At 34.2% G+C, this 17,762-nt stretch overlaps 1 protein-coding gene across 10 annotated transcripts in view; it reads right to left on the bottom strand.

Annotated features, from left to right (window-relative positions):
- The window catches only part of DPH6 (diphthamine biosynthesis 6), a 179,219-nt gene that overhangs the window by 97,585 nt on the left and 63,872 nt on the right, over positions 1 to 17,762 (bottom strand). For 9 of the 10 annotated variants that reach the window (XM_042863530.1, XM_042863590.1, XM_042863538.1 and 6 more), the window contains 4 exons: positions 9,161 to 9,311; positions 7,767 to 7,898; positions 3,951 to 4,080; positions 784 to 958 (listed from right to left, as the gene is read on the bottom strand). In XM_042863530.1, the coding sequence (XP_042719464.1) occupies positions 784 to 958; positions 3,951 to 4,080; positions 7,767 to 7,898; positions 9,161 to 9,311 (588 nt within the window). Of the gene's footprint in view, positions 1 to 783; positions 959 to 3,950; positions 4,081 to 7,766; positions 7,899 to 9,135; positions 9,312 to 17,762 lie in introns of those variants that run through there. The other variant, XM_042863597.1, reaches the window with a different exon arrangement.

Genomic DNA, 17,762 nt, shown 5'->3' with positions numbered 1-17,762 from the left:
AGTTTTTGCAGTATAAAAGGTGACATACTCCATCAGCTCAGCTGGCGCAAGCTGGACAAGAGGACTTTTGTTTCATTGCAAAAAGTTTTCATTCAAATTTTCAGTCTACTTATCGATATTTTGCTGCCTCATTTTCATGCTTTCTATATGAGATGCAATATTCTATTTACTTTGTTATTTATTGGAAACAAAGTACAACCTCTGTGTACTTTTAAATTGTTGAACAATATCAAGAGCAATTTCATTGCTTAGGCATTTTACAATTGACTGATCCATGGAAGAAGTCTGGATTTGCTCACTTTAAACAAATTTCAAATATCTTGGCTGTTCCTAAAGTGCATTTGTAATCTAAGCAGATTATAAAAATGAGAACGTGACAGCAATATGACAAAAGGAAATGACTACAAACTGAAGCATAGGAAGTTCTGCACATATGTGCATAAGAACTTCTTCACAGTAAGGGTGATGGAACACTGAAACAGGCTGCCCAGGGAGGTTGTGGGCATTCAAGACCTGCCTGGACACCTGCCCTGCAACCTGGTCTAGAGGGCCTGCTTTGCAGGGAGGCTGGACTCAATGATCTCCAACCTGAACAATTCTGTGATTCAGTGATTTTCTTTTTTTTTTTTCTTTCTGTTTTTTACACTAGAAAATATTTTCCTTAAACTTTAATACCTTCTTTCTTTCTCTTGTACGCTCATTTGGACAGGAGGGAGTCTTTCAAACTGTACCCACTTCAGTAATCTGACATATAGTTCACATGAAATAACAAAGATTCCTTACCTTGATGGATTGACTGTAAGGTCCTATGCTAGCAGGTGCCCAGTGGGAAATACTCTGTACATGCATGACCAGTTTTTCCTCACTTAATACGTCATCTGTTGCAATGTCACAGCTATGTGCAAGGCAATCAATGCAAAACAATACTCCATCAGGCAACAGGGTTTCCACACACACTCTGAAAGCAGAAGAAAATTATCTTTTATCAAATAAAGTTTGCATGCACTATCAGCATTTATTTTCCATGTTGATTTCTTTTAATTTGGATACTATATAATGAAATTTTACCAGGAACATAAAAACAAACACTACAGTATTGCAGTAACCTGCTGGTATTTACACTCTTATCTCCTCTCCAAATGATAATCAGCTTCACAATTCCAGCAAGGCAATCTTCACTAACAAGAAGAAACTAGTACCACAGCCTATGGCTCATTTACCTTTGTTTATTTTTACGGTGTATATCATTATTTTAAGAATACATGAATTCTTTCACCAAGAAAATTTTGACCATGCAACTTTGGAAATAAGTTATGCTAAAGCAGCTTTTGGATAGGGAGCACCTGGCCGTATCATCATTTTTCACTGACTCACCTTGCATATGTTGGACTAAATGCTCAATTTTCTAAACATGAGCAACCGCTCATTGTTGCTTTGCACCATCCTCACATGCTATAATGCAATACCAAGCATACTTTTCTGTTTTACTTTTAGTTGTTTGACAAACGCACAGAAAACCTACTTAAGCATTCATTAAGAAAGTTCATTTTTGTTTGCTCCAAACTTAAAAATTTCAAAACTGTGTGCCTGAATGAGAGACAAAGTATATTGCAAATGGCTAGTGAAAATTGTGTGTGTGTGTGAAGGGTGGGGGGAAAAGGGGGGGAGAGCGGGGCAGAGAGGGAAATAAATAAAAAGAATAAAAAATGAAAAAAACAATGATGTTTCAAAGCCAGAAACATAATTATATTTGCAGTGTATGCATTAAAATGTCATTTATCTCCCAGCAGGTATCCAACAAAAAATTACTTGTTCTCTTTATGTATCATGTAACAGAACCTTACAAAATTCTTATCGTCTTGCGTTATTTCTTCCAAGAATCTTTCTCCCCTCCTTTCCCACACAAATACACTGTTTTTTCCTCACTATCATCATCATAAGCATGGATGAATGGATTTTCTGCTTGGGATGGTGAATTTTCAAGACAATTTTGCAAATTTAGTGCAGATATAGACTCCTGAGTCTATGCTTCTAGCATATTGCTTGTGAGAACTCCCACAAACAGGCTTCTGTGCATAATGCAACAATGCAGACATGCAAACTGCTGCTTAATTTTTCTTTTGGCTAAAATGCAACATCTGTACGTCCTATAAAATAATCAATGTCATTTCCTCCTGCAACTTCCTAGTCTTTCTACCAGTTATACTATGACCTTTCCAAGAAGTAATGGAAAACTATGTGCAGCTGTGCAAACGTGAAGGCTTAAGACATGCAGCAGCATGAGAAATGAAGGACACTAGATCGGGGAAAAAGTGCCATAAAGAGAACTTAAGATACAGAGCAGTAGATATACATTTTTGCGTAGTTTACAGCAGAGTCTAAATCCTTCCTCTTCTGGCACACACAACCACTACTCCATTCCTCCACTGTTTGGTAACTCTGGACTACAATTAGGATCTCAAAAAAGCCTCTTCCTGCTGTCTTTATTCTCCTCTGACACTCAGACTATAGATAATTTGGAGAATGTAAATATACCATCTTAACGATGGTAAATAATAAAACAAATATCTTCTAGCTATTTTCACATTATACTTAAAATTCATGTGACTAAACTTCATTCTCTGTAATAAAAAGTATGTAATATTTTACATTAGAAAATGCTGAACAACTGATTTAAAAAATATCAAGATACAAGCTTTGTTGCCTGTTTTGAGAAGTGGGTTGGACTAGGTAACTTCCAGAGGATCCACCCAAGTTATTTTTCAAACTAAAGTAATTCTGTATACTGAACACAGTATCTCAGAAGCTTAAAAACATGAACTACTTTTATAAGAAATATGCTCTTCTGACAAATGCAAGAAAGAATTTACAAGGGGAAAATTATGTTTAACAATTTAAAAAAGCAGAGCAAAATTTTCATGGGCTAGGTGTTTGTAGTCCAATTTCCAGTGACGTCAACAAAAAAACTAATAATAAACAAACTAAAATCAAATAACATCAGGATCAAATTCTCAATATTAACAAATTGTTTCATTATGTCAGAGCTTGACAAGGACCCAATGTTAACAGTTCTGTATGATGGATATTAAATAGTTATGATTTGAAGCTCTATGAGTGAAAATATTAGACTCAGCGCATTCTGAAGTAATTTCTTATTCATATTTGCATATTTACTGAATAAGCAAGTATAGCTATGCAACTCATGAGATGATGGAAACATACAAGAAAAGATCATATTGGGTCACGCCAAAGATACATTTAGTGCAACCCTGCGAAATCTTCATCGGACATCTCAATTATAGGGCAAAGCATACCCTCAACAAGTTTTATACAAAACTAAGAGCAGTGATTGTTACAATAGAGGGTGATGCTGTCATTCAGAAAAACCTGGAAAGGCTGGAGAAATGGGCTGACAGGAACCTTATACAACAAGTGCAAAAATCCTGCAATAAGATAAAACCCCAGGCACCTGTGCATGCTGGGAATTGTCCAGCTGGAAAGCAGCTTCGTAGAAATGGACCTGGTGGGTCCTAGTATACAGTGAAAGCAGCAACGTGCCCTTATCACCAGGTTTGATGTTATCCTGGGCTGCGTTAGGAGGAGAATTGCCAAGACCGAGAGACACACAAGCAAACAGAGCTCCATCAATACAAAAGACTTGTCATTTCACCTGAGTTAGGGAGAACTGAAACTTGCAAAAAATGTACTACTTTTCTGTAAAGTCATATTGAGGCATTTATAAACATTATGGAAAATACAAAGGCAAGAATTTCCAACTCCAGTGTTTCTGACTTGAGCACCCCTGACATGATTACTTCAAAAGGTAGCAAAAGTCTGTTTCCAAGTCTGTGAGACATAAATATTTGTAGAAAAGCTTCATAAATGTGATAACAATAATACAGTACATTACAGTGCATTATAAATATACTATAGCAGTAGTCTAATCCTACCTTGCTGGTGGACACAAATCAAATTCTGTCACATAAACTGAATTTATAGCATTGAAATCTTTCATGCTCTTCATATACAGATGAACTAAAATAATATCCTTCAGTTTTAATCCCTCTGAAGTTATACTTGCTGCAAGATAAAAATAATGTAGCTGTTAAAGACAAAATATTTTAAACACAGGCATCCTGTATTTGTCCAACAAAACAAACTGGTAATAACTAGTTGTCTAAATATGACTGAAGGCTTTGCAACATACTTCTTATCCCTACATAATGCCCAATTTTGCATGAAATTTTCTCATGAAAATGTCTCATTTTCTAAATAGACAGAAATAGAATGATAAATTCTATCCACACATTAATGAATCCTTTCCAAAAGAAAACGTATCATGCATTCATGCAAATAGATAAGTTACATTCCTAACTTTTTATATCACTAAGTTTTATCCTTTTTTTTTTTTTCCTGTTAACTTTTTGCTTTGTTTCAGATTATGACAGCTAGTAATCTATAAGATTTCGAATCAAAAATTAACAGATCTGTAAGGGACAATAAGAAATCCTTTAGTCCATAACTCTTCTCAAATAAAAAGATCAAACATTTATGTGCTATTCTGGAGGGACGTTTGTCTAAGCTGATTTTAAAAAAAAAGTTCAATAATGAGGAAAGAGTTATAAATGGCAAGACAGACGGTAGGAAACAGAAGTAGCCACAGGAGAAATGAAGACATGATGTGAGCACAGGAAAGCTCAAGCACAGAAAGTTAAAGAAAAGATACTGGGAAGTGGAAATAATGTGAATGTGTATGCATAGAAGATTTCAACCATAGCATTTAAGGAGAATGTATTACTCTTACATACATCAATACCATACAAGATATGTGGATCAGCTCTGCAGTGTGGACCTTTCACAACTCATAAACTGGAGAAATAAAATGAAGCAAGTCTTCTCTGAAAGCCGTGGAGAAATATAGAGCATATAATAGCATTTACCTAACTTAAATGTGATACATAAAGCTCTTCTCAATGTAGTTTTGGGGTTCTTGTCCTTTAGAATTACAGTTTCTATCTATACGTATCTATATATAGCCTTCCAGAGGAGTAGCATGAGAGTATAAATAGTCTTCACCCTTGCCTTAGTGAGAAATTTTGTGGAAAACATTTCTTTGCCTTTAAACATAGTAGAGGATCTGGCACACTTCCATGAAAGTCGATGTGGTCACACCAGCACTGGGTTTTATTCTAAATATCTCAGCTTTATTTAGTCATACTGCCACTAGTGATGGCAGTCTGAAGAGAGAAAGGGAAATTCTCACTGACAGAAAAAGACATTCCCTGTTAAGCGATACAAGAGATTATAAAATAATTGACATTGAACTTGCATGAAGTCAAGACAGATCTCCAGAAATGATCAGCTGAGAAATTAGTACACAATCATAATTCTGTCCAGAAATATAAATGTACTTTATAATGCCTGATAGTAATCACCAGGTCAATATCAGGTGCTATTTCATCACTCAAGGAGAAGATAATGACATTTTGTAAATTTCCAGCCAGAATTTTAGTCAAGTAGAGTTTGAGACTACAGTTAAAGGTTTTACAGCATTATGTGCAATGTCGGAGGAAAAAAAAAAAAATGTAAAAAAGGAAGTCTAAATTGCATAAACTGAGAAACAAATTCTAATTTGTGGACATGAAGTAGCATTATAGCAAGTCAAAGGCAAAGAGATTTGGATAAATTTATAACTTTTAACTTTTTAGAAATATGTTAAGTACAATTCCCTTTTTCTCTGCGTAAATGAGAGGAATGATGGGAAATAATATCTCCCTAGCTTGCAAACATAATAAAATTGATCTCCCAAGGTACTGTTGTTAGTAAAAACATAAAAAAGATGAACCAGTTACCAATTCATCACCTGGGTTCTTAACTACATGTTCTGCTTCCAAAGAGAAGACTATCACATAGCACATTCCCAGGATACACCTGGAAAGTCCTTCTGTTGAATTTCAAGCCATTCACTCTTACAAAATATTTGTAAAATACAGCCAGGTGAAAATCATTCTTTCTTATACAGAATTGCTTCTGACACACATTAAAAAGGACAGCTTTTTTTTTTTTTTTTTTTTTTTAATGAGTTATCTGGATCTTTAGACTGAGAGCTACAGAAGGCAACATCAAAACTGTCTACAGCAAGTAGTATTTTAGACTAATTTTTAATGCAATAAAAAACCATGTTGCTCCAGTGAAGCCTAGGAAGATATGCCATGGTAAATCTGGTCCAAAGCTGCTTTTTATGTAAAGCACTTCAATCTTTGTCATCTAAAGATATGCTTAAAAAAACAGTTTAAGAAAATAACAGTAAACGGCAACGTACTGAATTCCCTCTTGTACTTGGCTTTATGGAAGAAATCCAACCACTTCATGGAACAGTTGCATGTTTCATAATGCCCAACAATAATTTTCTATTTCTGAATCCTTTGAGAAGCACTTATCCTCTTTAGAGATCATTAAATCAGTTAATCCTGGAAAGTGAAGGTTAAAAGGACTGTGCCTATCCCATTTTTAAACCATAAAGGACTGAAATGCTATATAGATCAGAAGTATGACTACAGACAAAGCCTTGTGGATATCTGCCTATCAGTAAAGATCTCAAAAACATATCGCTTCTTTTTCCATGTCAGAAACTTAATTCATCTAGTCTTCCACAACCTCTTACAAAAATAATATAACCCCAAAGGAAATCTGAGAACTGTCATTTTTAACCAAAGATGAGAATATTGCTATTTTTCCTGATTATAATACAGATAATGAAAGAAATGTGCTAAAAGCAACAGGCTACTGAACTACACAGACACAATCAGTTCTCATCTATGCTGTAGCAAAAATATATAATATCAGTATTAACAGATATCCATTGAAATATGATAAGAACAAAATAAAATATTATGCAAACCTTTTGCTTTAATTAACATATTTTGTCCAGAAGATTTATACTAAATACTGTTGCCTTTTATTAAAAATTTAATCACATCTACCCTTCTGACATCCAAGCAATTAAAACCTAGCTTAAAGGCCTTTGACAATAAACTTCCTTATTTCAAAACAATTTCTATGGTTTCTTAATCGCCCTCTATTCAATCGCGAAATCAGACACATATGTTCAAGATTTTACACAGTAACATTTCACAAGAATTGTGAGTGAGCAAGAATTCAAGCCCATGAATTTACTTAATAAGACTTATTTCCATTTTTATGAATGAAAAGAAGACTGTACAAATGTGCTTAATCTAATGATTATAACAAAAAAAAAAAAATTGAACATTTTGTATTATATATCAATACCTTGTAAGGACAGGATAATAAGGAACTTGGATTTCACAATTCCCAAGAAAGCAGTTTCTCCTTTGCATTGAGAATATAAGTAAGATTTATGGCTACTGACCTAATCCTAGATGCCAAAATGTTCAACAGTTTTCCAGAAAACTTAATTTAAAATTATAGTAGCTATAATAGTGCTTTAGCAAGTAGACAGCATCAACAGCACACATGTACTCTCACACATGATAAGTACTATGGAAATAGCATCACACTGATATGAGCACTGTGCTAGCTTTCTAGGGCCTTCACTGGCAGCCAAATTACAGTGTGTTCAGTATTAAAGCCAATAACGACTCCAATCAAACACTAGATGAGGTGGCAAACTGACAACCACAACACCTGAAGTTACAAAATCACATTGCAATACAGACTCCTTTTTTTATACCGTATTTGAGAATGTATTATTAGGAGCTGATAATGGATTATCTGAAAAAAATCACCTTGGAGAGCCGAAAATGCTTCCCTTGCTGCCTCTTGAGCATTTTTGTCTTTTAATGGATGAAAGTGTGCAGTGATGCATGAAAACCACTGGTAACCAGTCACAGATTTCCCTGAACTTCCGAATGTCTTACCTATGGGAAATTAATAACAGCACTATGATTACAGAGATGAAAACAGTCACATTAACCAAGAATACATTTTAAATTGTTTAAGTAAGAAGAACCATGGAAAAAAAACAACATAATATAAATTGTTAAAAATTCTTCATAACTTATTTACAGAAATGTAGGTATAAATCAAATACTACAACTGTGCTGGTATCCAAGCTACCATTCAGTACTCATTAAACAAAGCAGTACTTCAACACTGCCTCCAGAAAATGTGCTTATAAGTAGTATTTAGCTGAGAATTTCAATTTTTCTCTCCTCCTTTACTTCTTTTCCCCTGACTTTTTACAGTTTTTCTACTTGTTCTTATAAAGACACATTAAAGAAGTGATACTGAAAAGTTACAATTTTCAAAACTATTCAGCCAACATAGAAACAGATTTTCAAAGTTACTTGTCAAATTTTAAAAGAATTTAATATGGTTCTAATAAGCAGCAAGTGCATAATCTGTTTAGGTGCTTTTGTTATTATTGTTTTGTTTGTTTTAAAAATCCCCAGAATTTATCCACATTAAAAGTGCCTATGCACCACTCCAAATCAAACACTGTTACACTATGAAACTTATTTTTCAGAGTTTACTAATCTTTGGGCTTAGAGTAAAAGTGATGTTGTGGTACTTCAGTAAGTCACCATTCTAAAAACACTAGTTTATTTTGTGTTAGTCATCTCACATTTGAGCCAATGCTATTATTAGGCATATGATTTGCTCTGCAGCTCACCTAAGGGACAGTAAATTGTTAGGGTGCTAAACTTGATCACGCACATGACACGGTGACATTTTTATTAATGGAATAGACACCAATCTGTCCAGGCAAGCAAGACAAGTCATGGCATTTTATTACCCATTTTAGAGTTTCCTTTTATACTTTCAGTTTAAAATGGAGTTAGGATACAGGTACTGGCATGATCTTCTAAATAACTAATTCCCTCCACTGTAATGACAGTAATATTAATTTAGTTCAGGCAAATTATAAACATTAATGTGTGAAAGAAAGAAACTAAAAATTGGGTTATGTTTCTTCTGCAAAATAACTTGAGTTTTATTACCACAGATTTATTGCTCCCTACCAAAAAACTTAATTGTAGTAGGAGACTTTTTTTTTTTTTTAAAAGAGGTGGCTATTAATGGGTACAAATTGTCTTATAGTCTTAACAGCTACACCCCTCCCCAGCAGTGCATAAAATATTCACTATTACTTTCCTAATGAAAGTTGCACAAAACTCACTGAAATCCAAAGAATTATGTTTCAAAGCCTTCCAGATGATTGGACTGATATTCTGTTGCTCATCCGGTTCTAAAGAAGATAAACTATCACTGTTGTTGCAGATTACTTCACAAGAGCAGCTACTGCCCATAAATGTATCTGAAGATTTCTCCTGCATGAGAAAAAAGAATTATAAAATAAACCAGTAAACACCATACCAAGCAATATGAAACCATATTTGATCATTCAAGCTTTCAGTTTTAATTACAAAAACCACTTGAGCTTGACAAGCACCTAAGCTTAGAAGAATTAATGGAAGAACAAACAGTAACAGTTTTTCCTACTGTTTAGATTGCAGAATTAACAGCATACAATATGTTCCCACTGATACATCATATGGGATCAAATTCCAGGTTTAGTAAGCAATAACAGATATGAGAAACAATGAAACTTGAGATAAGAGAGAGGATGATATTATAATGAAGAAACACTGTTCCACAATTTTGCAGGACAGCTATGTTTGCCAGAAAATACAATAACTAAGGGAAAAAAAGAACAGAAATGTTATAGTAGCAACTTGATCATTAACACTGTCAGTAAACACTTCAGACAGTGCAAAAGACTATAAGAAAAGTTTTAAAACCTTGTTAAATCTTGAGTAAATGCAGCCCCTGTAAGTCTCGTAATCTTGAGTAAATGCAGCCACTGTCTTGGTTCCATTCACCTCATGCAAAGGCTATCCCACTTAATCAAACTCAACAAGCTTTAGAATGCTCAGAATTTTGAGATAAATAAAACAGCATTTTACGAAATTTATACATCGAGTAATGTTTTGATAAGAAAGAAAAATAATGTGTGGTGTCTTTTTTTTTCCTAAATTCTATCCACACAGTGGACAATCTATCTAGTGGTAGTCCATGTAGACTTCAGCAAAGCCTTTGAGACTGTCTCCCATAGTATTCTCCTAGAGAAGCTGGCAATCCATGACTTAGACAAGCACACTCTTTTTTGGTTAAAGAAGTGGCTGGAGAGCTGGGCTCAGAGGGTGGTGTTGAATGGAATTAAACCCAACTGTTGACTGGCCACAAGAGGCATTCCCCACCAAGGGTCAGAATCAGCACTTGTGCTGTTCAGTATCTTTACTGAACAGGAACTTCCTCAGTAAGTTTGCAGATGACATCTAGTTGGGTTGAAACATCAATCTGCCAGGGGGTAGAAAGGGATCCAGACCGGCAGGATAGCTGGGCTGAGGCCAACAGGATGAAGTTCAACATAACCAAGTGCTGGGTCCTGCACTTTGGCCACAACAAACCCAGGCAATGCAACAGGTTTGTTTCCAATATTGGTGATTCTGTGCTTCTAAATGCTTTCCTGGGCCTAGGATAAGAAAACTACCCAGTGCACCTTTTAATGCAAAAAGCATACACTGATCAGCCTTCCAAAACACTGTGTTCACTGTTACCAGCAAGTTGTGTGATTACAGCATACACGTGTATCTATTTTTATGTTTAGATCAACAGTCAGAACCCAACTACTCTCTTTCATCTTAATTTCCAATGCAGCCTAATCTGCAAGAGATGCCGACTTTGGTATCACTAGCTTGGCAAACACTACTTGTCTTGATCTAAAAAGAAAATGAATTATGACTGAATTTGTCCATGAACCTCAAGCAAATGACACTGCATGCTGCAGCTCCAGATACTATTCAAAGATCTTTTCTTTTATACAGTATCTGAGCAATGTATTTTCTTTTTGCAAACTTCTGAAATAAATTCACAAAATCATGATAAAGCCTAATAGAGCAGGTCAAAAGGTGACAAAATATGAAGCCTTACATGAGGATTAAAAACTGCCGAACACTGTTTTAGCCCACAAATTAATTGTACTGAATATGAAACTTCTATGCAAAAAGAACATTAATATTATACAGCAAAGCACACAAGTGCATAAGTTATATGAAGTAAGGTCACCCAAAGCGTGACCCTCTGCATTCTCTGTTTTTCAAGAATTAGATCAAACCAAGCTGTCAAATAATGGGCTATATTAAAGGTTACTAATCAATTCCAAATATAAAAATTTTCAGACAATAAGTCATTTTATATTTTTTTTATTTCCTTTGGAAAACAAAACATATCTAGTAGTAACTTTAACAGCTCTCTTGATATTAAGCAAAAGTAATAAAAACAAAAAGGCACAAGCTCTGATAATACTTCTGATAATACTTATCAGAAGTCTGAGAGCTCAATATTTACATTGATGTTTCACAGTTAAGTGAAAAAGTTAAGTGAAAATAGGGTTTTGGAAATTTTTAGGAAAGCCCATATTACAAAAATGTCTTTACTCTGAGAGGAAACTCAGTTCTGCTGCCTCTAACAGGGCTCAAGGGGAATTTTTTAAGTGCTGCAAACTCTAAAACTATGCTGGTGGAAGGGCTGATGATCTTTCATTGGACCTCATTCTATTAATTCGTCCTAGAAAAGCATGAAAGTCAGGGGAATAATCTACCATATGTATATCACTGGTACATGAGAGGTCAAAAGAAGTCAACTAGAAGTAACATCGTAGCACAAAGATGAAAACTGCAACTTATCACAAATGCTATGTGATTACAAACATTACAATACACAAGTTTCTAACAGCATCTGCACCACTTCCCATTCACTGAATTACACCTTTGACTACTGCCACCAGTTAAAATATTTTGCCATCACCTAGGGAGCACCTGACAGCCAACTAGATATTCAGTTGTGACCTACAGAATAAAAATGAAGGAACGTAAATCTGTAATTGAATTAGATCTCAAGTTTGACTGTGCTCCAACAATCAAGATAAAGGAAATAATAAAATTTCCACAACACAGCTCTTCACAGAAATATACATATGCTAAGTTGCATCAAGTTCTAAAAGTGCTACCACATCCTTCTTGCAAATGGTACGTTTTTTTGAGTTAGTCACTTATGCTGGCAAAGTTGTAAAGACCAGCATGAAACAAACAACTAGAACTAGAGCATGGACATTCAGAGAGTACAAATGCAATATACACATCACTTGGTAATAGCCTTTCAGTATGCACAATTACATGAATGACCCTATGACAATGCTGTGCTGTTTTTTGTTTCCTCATTATTTGCTTCCTTTTTTAGATTTTTGGATTTTAACTTCAATAACATTATATTGAATTTAAATGGTTAACAAACCATTATTAGGATAAAAATATGCTGATAAGAAAGGGAGAAGTTCCAGCTTGCCAATGTCAGCCACTATGTTTCCTGATTTTGTTAAGCTTTACATAAATACCTTCTGAGAAATCTAGAGAGGAAGATATCTTGTACAAGTATTGTTAGATATCTGTAACTTCTGTTACCTAACCAGGTGGATTGAATTTATGACACAATGCAACAGAATGTTAAAAGAGCACCTATTCAATTTTCAAGCCACCTGTGAAGACTGTTCTTTCAACTATGTTTCTAAACATCTTTTCTGTAAATGTGCATCATAAAAAAATTCATGGACCTGTAGTAAGACTTACAAACTTTATTACAACTTATTACAATTATAACCTGTGTACACTCCTGTGTAGCACTGTAATAATAACAAATAACTCAAATGTGTGACATACTCAATTTTCAGATAATCCACTGCCAGATCCTTTTTTTCTAAACTTTTCAATATTTTGTAAGTGATCATATCAATATTGCTTCACAGATATAAATAAAATCATATATGTTTACACACACACACAAGCAGCCAGTCAGCTACAAAATTTTTTTAAATTGGGAAATTACCACATCCTAGAAATTCTACGAGGTTTCTTACATACATCAAAGACTATAAAAATAATTATAGGCTACCACTGATTTCAATATATCTACAATATATCACAATGATTCAATCAAGGATGACTTCCACAATGCTCCAAAAACATTGCTAATCCATCATATTCAACAGCAGTACAGGTGTAGGCTTCAGCAGAAGTATTAGGTGTGGAATCTGGCACAAGAACAACAGGCTCAATTCCAGCATAAGAAGAATTGCGAGACTATGTTGAGTAGTTATATTCAAATCTCATACAAATGTTGGTTTTCTACTGCTGTCAATAGAAAACATAACCTAAGGACATAAATCCCAAAAGTTACAGACTGCCACAAACAGATTTTCTTTGACTAACATTGTCATTATTAAAAAAAAAAAAAAAGAACAAGCTTGCTATAATGACATTTTAATTAAATCTTACAGAACCTATTTTACCACATAACATTTTCATTTTACTTCACAAAAGCAATATATTTTCCCATTTGTGTAGACTGTTTCTCCCTCACCCACTGTACATTGTGATACCAAACTAATTCTGGATCAGAGCCTGCATACATGCATATGGTTAACTATATTCACATAACTCTTGTCATTGATGTAAGCACACTCAGAATGAAGTTAAGCAAACGCACAAGTGTTCCAAGATCCAAATTCTCTGGTTGAAAAAGCCTTGGAACTAGGACTCTGACTGATACAGCTGAAATTCCATGTAGTGGTCTTTTATGAAAACAACAGATTGCCTTCTTAAAAAGCTTACATTTGCCACCATAGAAACTGGTATAAAAACCCATCACAACAAAATTCCAAAATTGAAGGTTTCTCACTAAGCAACAATGAAAATATAGGATCGTAGAGAGCTCATGAGACATAAGATGTACGAGGACTGTGATAATCTATTCTTTGCAGCTTACCTTGATAACATAACTCTTTGAAATAAATATAATGAGGGAGACCGTGTACACCTCCTTGCAGTATTTCAAGTATAGTATATAGACACACAGGAAAGAATGTCCTTTACTCTGAAAGATTTTAAAATAATAAAGAGACCTCTCAAAAAATCTTTTTTCAGAGAATTGGACTTAGTCTGCAACCAAATGAAGCATGAAGGAAAATCCTTGATTTATTATCCTACTGTTTGAAATAGATCAATGTACAATGAAAATATGTCTGCAATTATTTGTTATAAAGTTTGTGAAGTTGTTACAAACTGCAGTTTCCCATATTTTTATGATGTAGAAGGGAAATAAAAGGTTACCTAGGAGAAATATCACTAAGTGATGGCAAAGTATTGAAAAAAATGCAACTACCAATACAGTGAAATTCCCTCCTGTGCTCCTTAACACCAATTACAAAGTCTAATACCTAAAGTCTTAGGTGGAGATAGATTAAAATAATTCAGGTAGAAGAAACTGGACAGAAACAGGCCACAAAGTTAAATCAAAGCTAAGCTACAGGATTATGCTCCTTTAGTACAAGAGGCAGGTACATATCTACCAAACACCATTCCTGACTTTTACAAATATTTTAAAATTAATCTCTAAATTAGCTTGTGAAATTGATTTGCTGATGTTTAACAGAGGCACAACTGCTTGCATTTCAGCAGCATGTTCCACCCAGATACAGAAAAATGAATATCATTTCATGGTAGGTAAATACAATGCAATACTACGCGTCAAGGAAGTACAGCATCAAACATGTCACCTTTATCTGTTGCAGGTAATCAGATTCCATTTCTTCTGCTAAGTGTAGGTAGAAAGCTATGTGATTCTTTCTAATCCTGGACTAACTCTAACCTAAGGGACTGCAGTTTGACAGCTGGTATTGTTTTATGTATACGTATTCCTACACACTGGGACTCAGGGAACAGAGCACTCATTATTAAATGTGACAAAGAGCAAATCTTAAAGCATGACTGGTAGTTAATATATTCACTACAATTACCAGAAATATGCTCAGAAAGAATTATCACATAAAAAGCTTTCATTTCTGTTTCTGATCATTCAAAATCAAAATAGTTCAACATAGTAACAGAACAGTACGAAATGGGGCAAATAAAAAGGTTTTCAAAATTCAATTTGCTGTCAATTAAAAAAACTTGCAATTTTAAACAGTTATATTTTGCCCTAATTGAAAAATATTACAATTATATTTCTATTGCATAAAAAAATCTGATAAATTTGATTTAGAGGTACTAGAAAATGCTAGAGAAATTGCTTCCCCTCAGCAAAGAACATCTTACAATTTAAATATGCAAAGTCACAGAGTTACTGGAAAAGTAAAATAGCAATGAAGCTAGGTATCTGCTTTATGTACATCACAATAGTGACTTTTTTTTCCCCACAATGAAGTAAATGAAGCAATCATGAATTTTAAGCATGAGTGGTTTATTGGCATTATTTATTCCTAATGTCTTTGTAGAATACCTTTGAAAAAAAGTTTTAAGCTGTTTTTTTTTGCCAAACTTCTAACAGTGTTCTAGTAATAAAATCTAATTATCTCTTTATCTGTTTTGTTGTCACTGTTAATGAAAGAAAAAAAGGAGGTAAAAAGAAAAAAGTTTCAAATATTATACAAGAATGCATCTTGAGGTTTCACAGTAGCATATTAAATCAGAACAGTAAGCAAGATGTTATTTTCCCCCAGGCACGGGGGCTCATTTTGCTGACAGAAACAATCTAAAACAAATTTCTACCCAAGCTCTGTAGTTCCAAGCTCTGTAGTTAAACAAGAAGGGATTTATCTGAAGAAAATACATTCTAGAGAAGGAAAGACAGCAGAGGCTAAGGTACACTAGCATAATAAGTGCATAACAATAATAAGGTAAATTCAAAGAATGTAAAATTAACATCTGTGGCATATAACTAAGATAAATTGAATACAAAATAAAAATTAAAAATACACAGCTCAGCTGAAATGATAACAAAACGGATGTCATGATGCTTACTAGAACTACACATCACTGTGCAGTCTATTAACAGTTTCCAACTGTTCCAACTGCAAACAACGAGATTACATAAGTTATACACTGTTTATTCTCATTGTTGAGAATTTTTGCTCAAATTTCAGTAATCTTTGGAAAGTCTGTAACTAAAACCGTTTTTTTTTTCTCCTCTGCAATGATTTGTTATTGCAGGACTGGCTTTCAACCGCTGAACTACTAACTGATACTTAACATGTTTTGTAGGGCTTGTAAAGCATGAAGGAGTGAGAAAAAGTACAGTGCTACAGGCATATTAATCTTAAAGGCCTCTCTGTCATTACACAGTTGAACTGTGCCTAGTAACATGTTGTGCTCTGAAGGACTGACTGGCTCTTCATATTCATATCTTCTTGAAAACCCAGCTTATTTTAACATGACACAAAATTAAACTATAGCCAAAAGATTCTAATGCTCTTCCTCATGACACAGAGATGGCACAAAAAGACTATTTTTCTTTTAATTCTACAAGACATTAGTTCATATACCAAAATCCAGAATAAACCTTCCTTCTCTAGAAGTGTGACAGCTTTGTCTACAAGGAATGTGAAATAAGACTTATTACAATAGTGCCTGAAACTGTGAGGCTTTAATCAAATCTAAAACATAAATCAACAATAAGAAGGGGAAAAGAGCTTCCATTCAAATAAAAGAAAATATCTTGATTCCAATATAAAATATTATGCATTTTAATATAACTTTTTCCTGATTTATGTAAACCTTTGTGTTCTTCATTTTCCCTAGCCTGCCACTTTTTAGTGATATATGACGCATTTTAGCATTAAGTGTGCCATAAGCAAGAAAAGTCAGGACCCCCAAAGAAATATTAATGTCATAATGTAGACCCCACCACATGTGTCCAGATTTTCAATTATTCAGCCTATTTGGGTTTATTTCATGTAGTTAGCAGACATTCAGATTCTCCTCACATATACTTACCATTTTATATCTGAAAGAAGTCTCAAATTAGAAACAAGAAGGATAAAATTCAATTTACTTTTTATGGGAACAGTGAGGTTACCATACAAGAAAAAAAGTATAGATTTTATCTGCATGGAATGATAAGATTAGAAAAGGTATTGTGCATAGGAAAAAAAAAAAAGAAAAAGAAAAGAAACATCCCTTAAGAGAGATGAGATGTAAATGAAACTGTAATAATTGTAATAACATTCAATAACAATCCCTTCAACCGGAAGAAGTTCAGTGATTGGCAAAGCATAGAAAGAAATGGGAAGAACTAAAAAAAGATGACTGCAGTAGTGGCAGGAAGATCATCTTCAACAAAGTTGAAGCACTTAAAAATGTTAAGGAGTAAGAAAAACATATTTTACCTGCAAAATAATGAAGAGAAAAATAGAAAAGTGTATATAGATATGAATAGGTATATATAACAAAAACTAGAAAAAGTACTTTCTCATCTGATTTTCTTAGCTCACGTATAATTTTGCAACATCCAAATCACAGGAGTTCCTATTCTTGTTTTCCATATTCCATTGAATCAGGAACTATTGAAGGAATCCCTGTTAATTACTGACAATTCTTTCAAGCTCATTGATCAGGATATCTTCTCTACAACGCTTTAAAGTCAATCATTAGATGTAACTTCCATACAGAAAAGATTAAACAAGCAGCATGTTTAATACTTGAGCACTAGGGGCTCAGGTTTTAGCATCATCCGCTCCACAACAGAAACAGCATGAAGAGATCCAAGCAAATCAACACTCTTCTTACAGTTCCTAGTACAGATGCATTCTACTCTGTGGCTGGCTGTATGATGCGGGTTATGTATCTACTTGACTGCACCATGCTGTTTGAATATCTTAAGGTTTCAAA

Source organism: Lagopus leucura, unplaced genomic scaffold, assembly GCF_019238085.1.
Source record: "Lagopus leucura isolate 7727_CA_CO unplaced genomic scaffold, USGS_WTPT01 Super-Scaffold_1, whole genome shotgun sequence".
Classification (NCBI taxonomy): domain Eukaryota; kingdom Metazoa; phylum Chordata; class Aves; order Galliformes; family Phasianidae; genus Lagopus; species Lagopus leucura.
The sequence above is the reverse complement of the archived record's forward strand: the minus strand, read 5'-3'. Positions and strand labels throughout refer to the sequence as shown.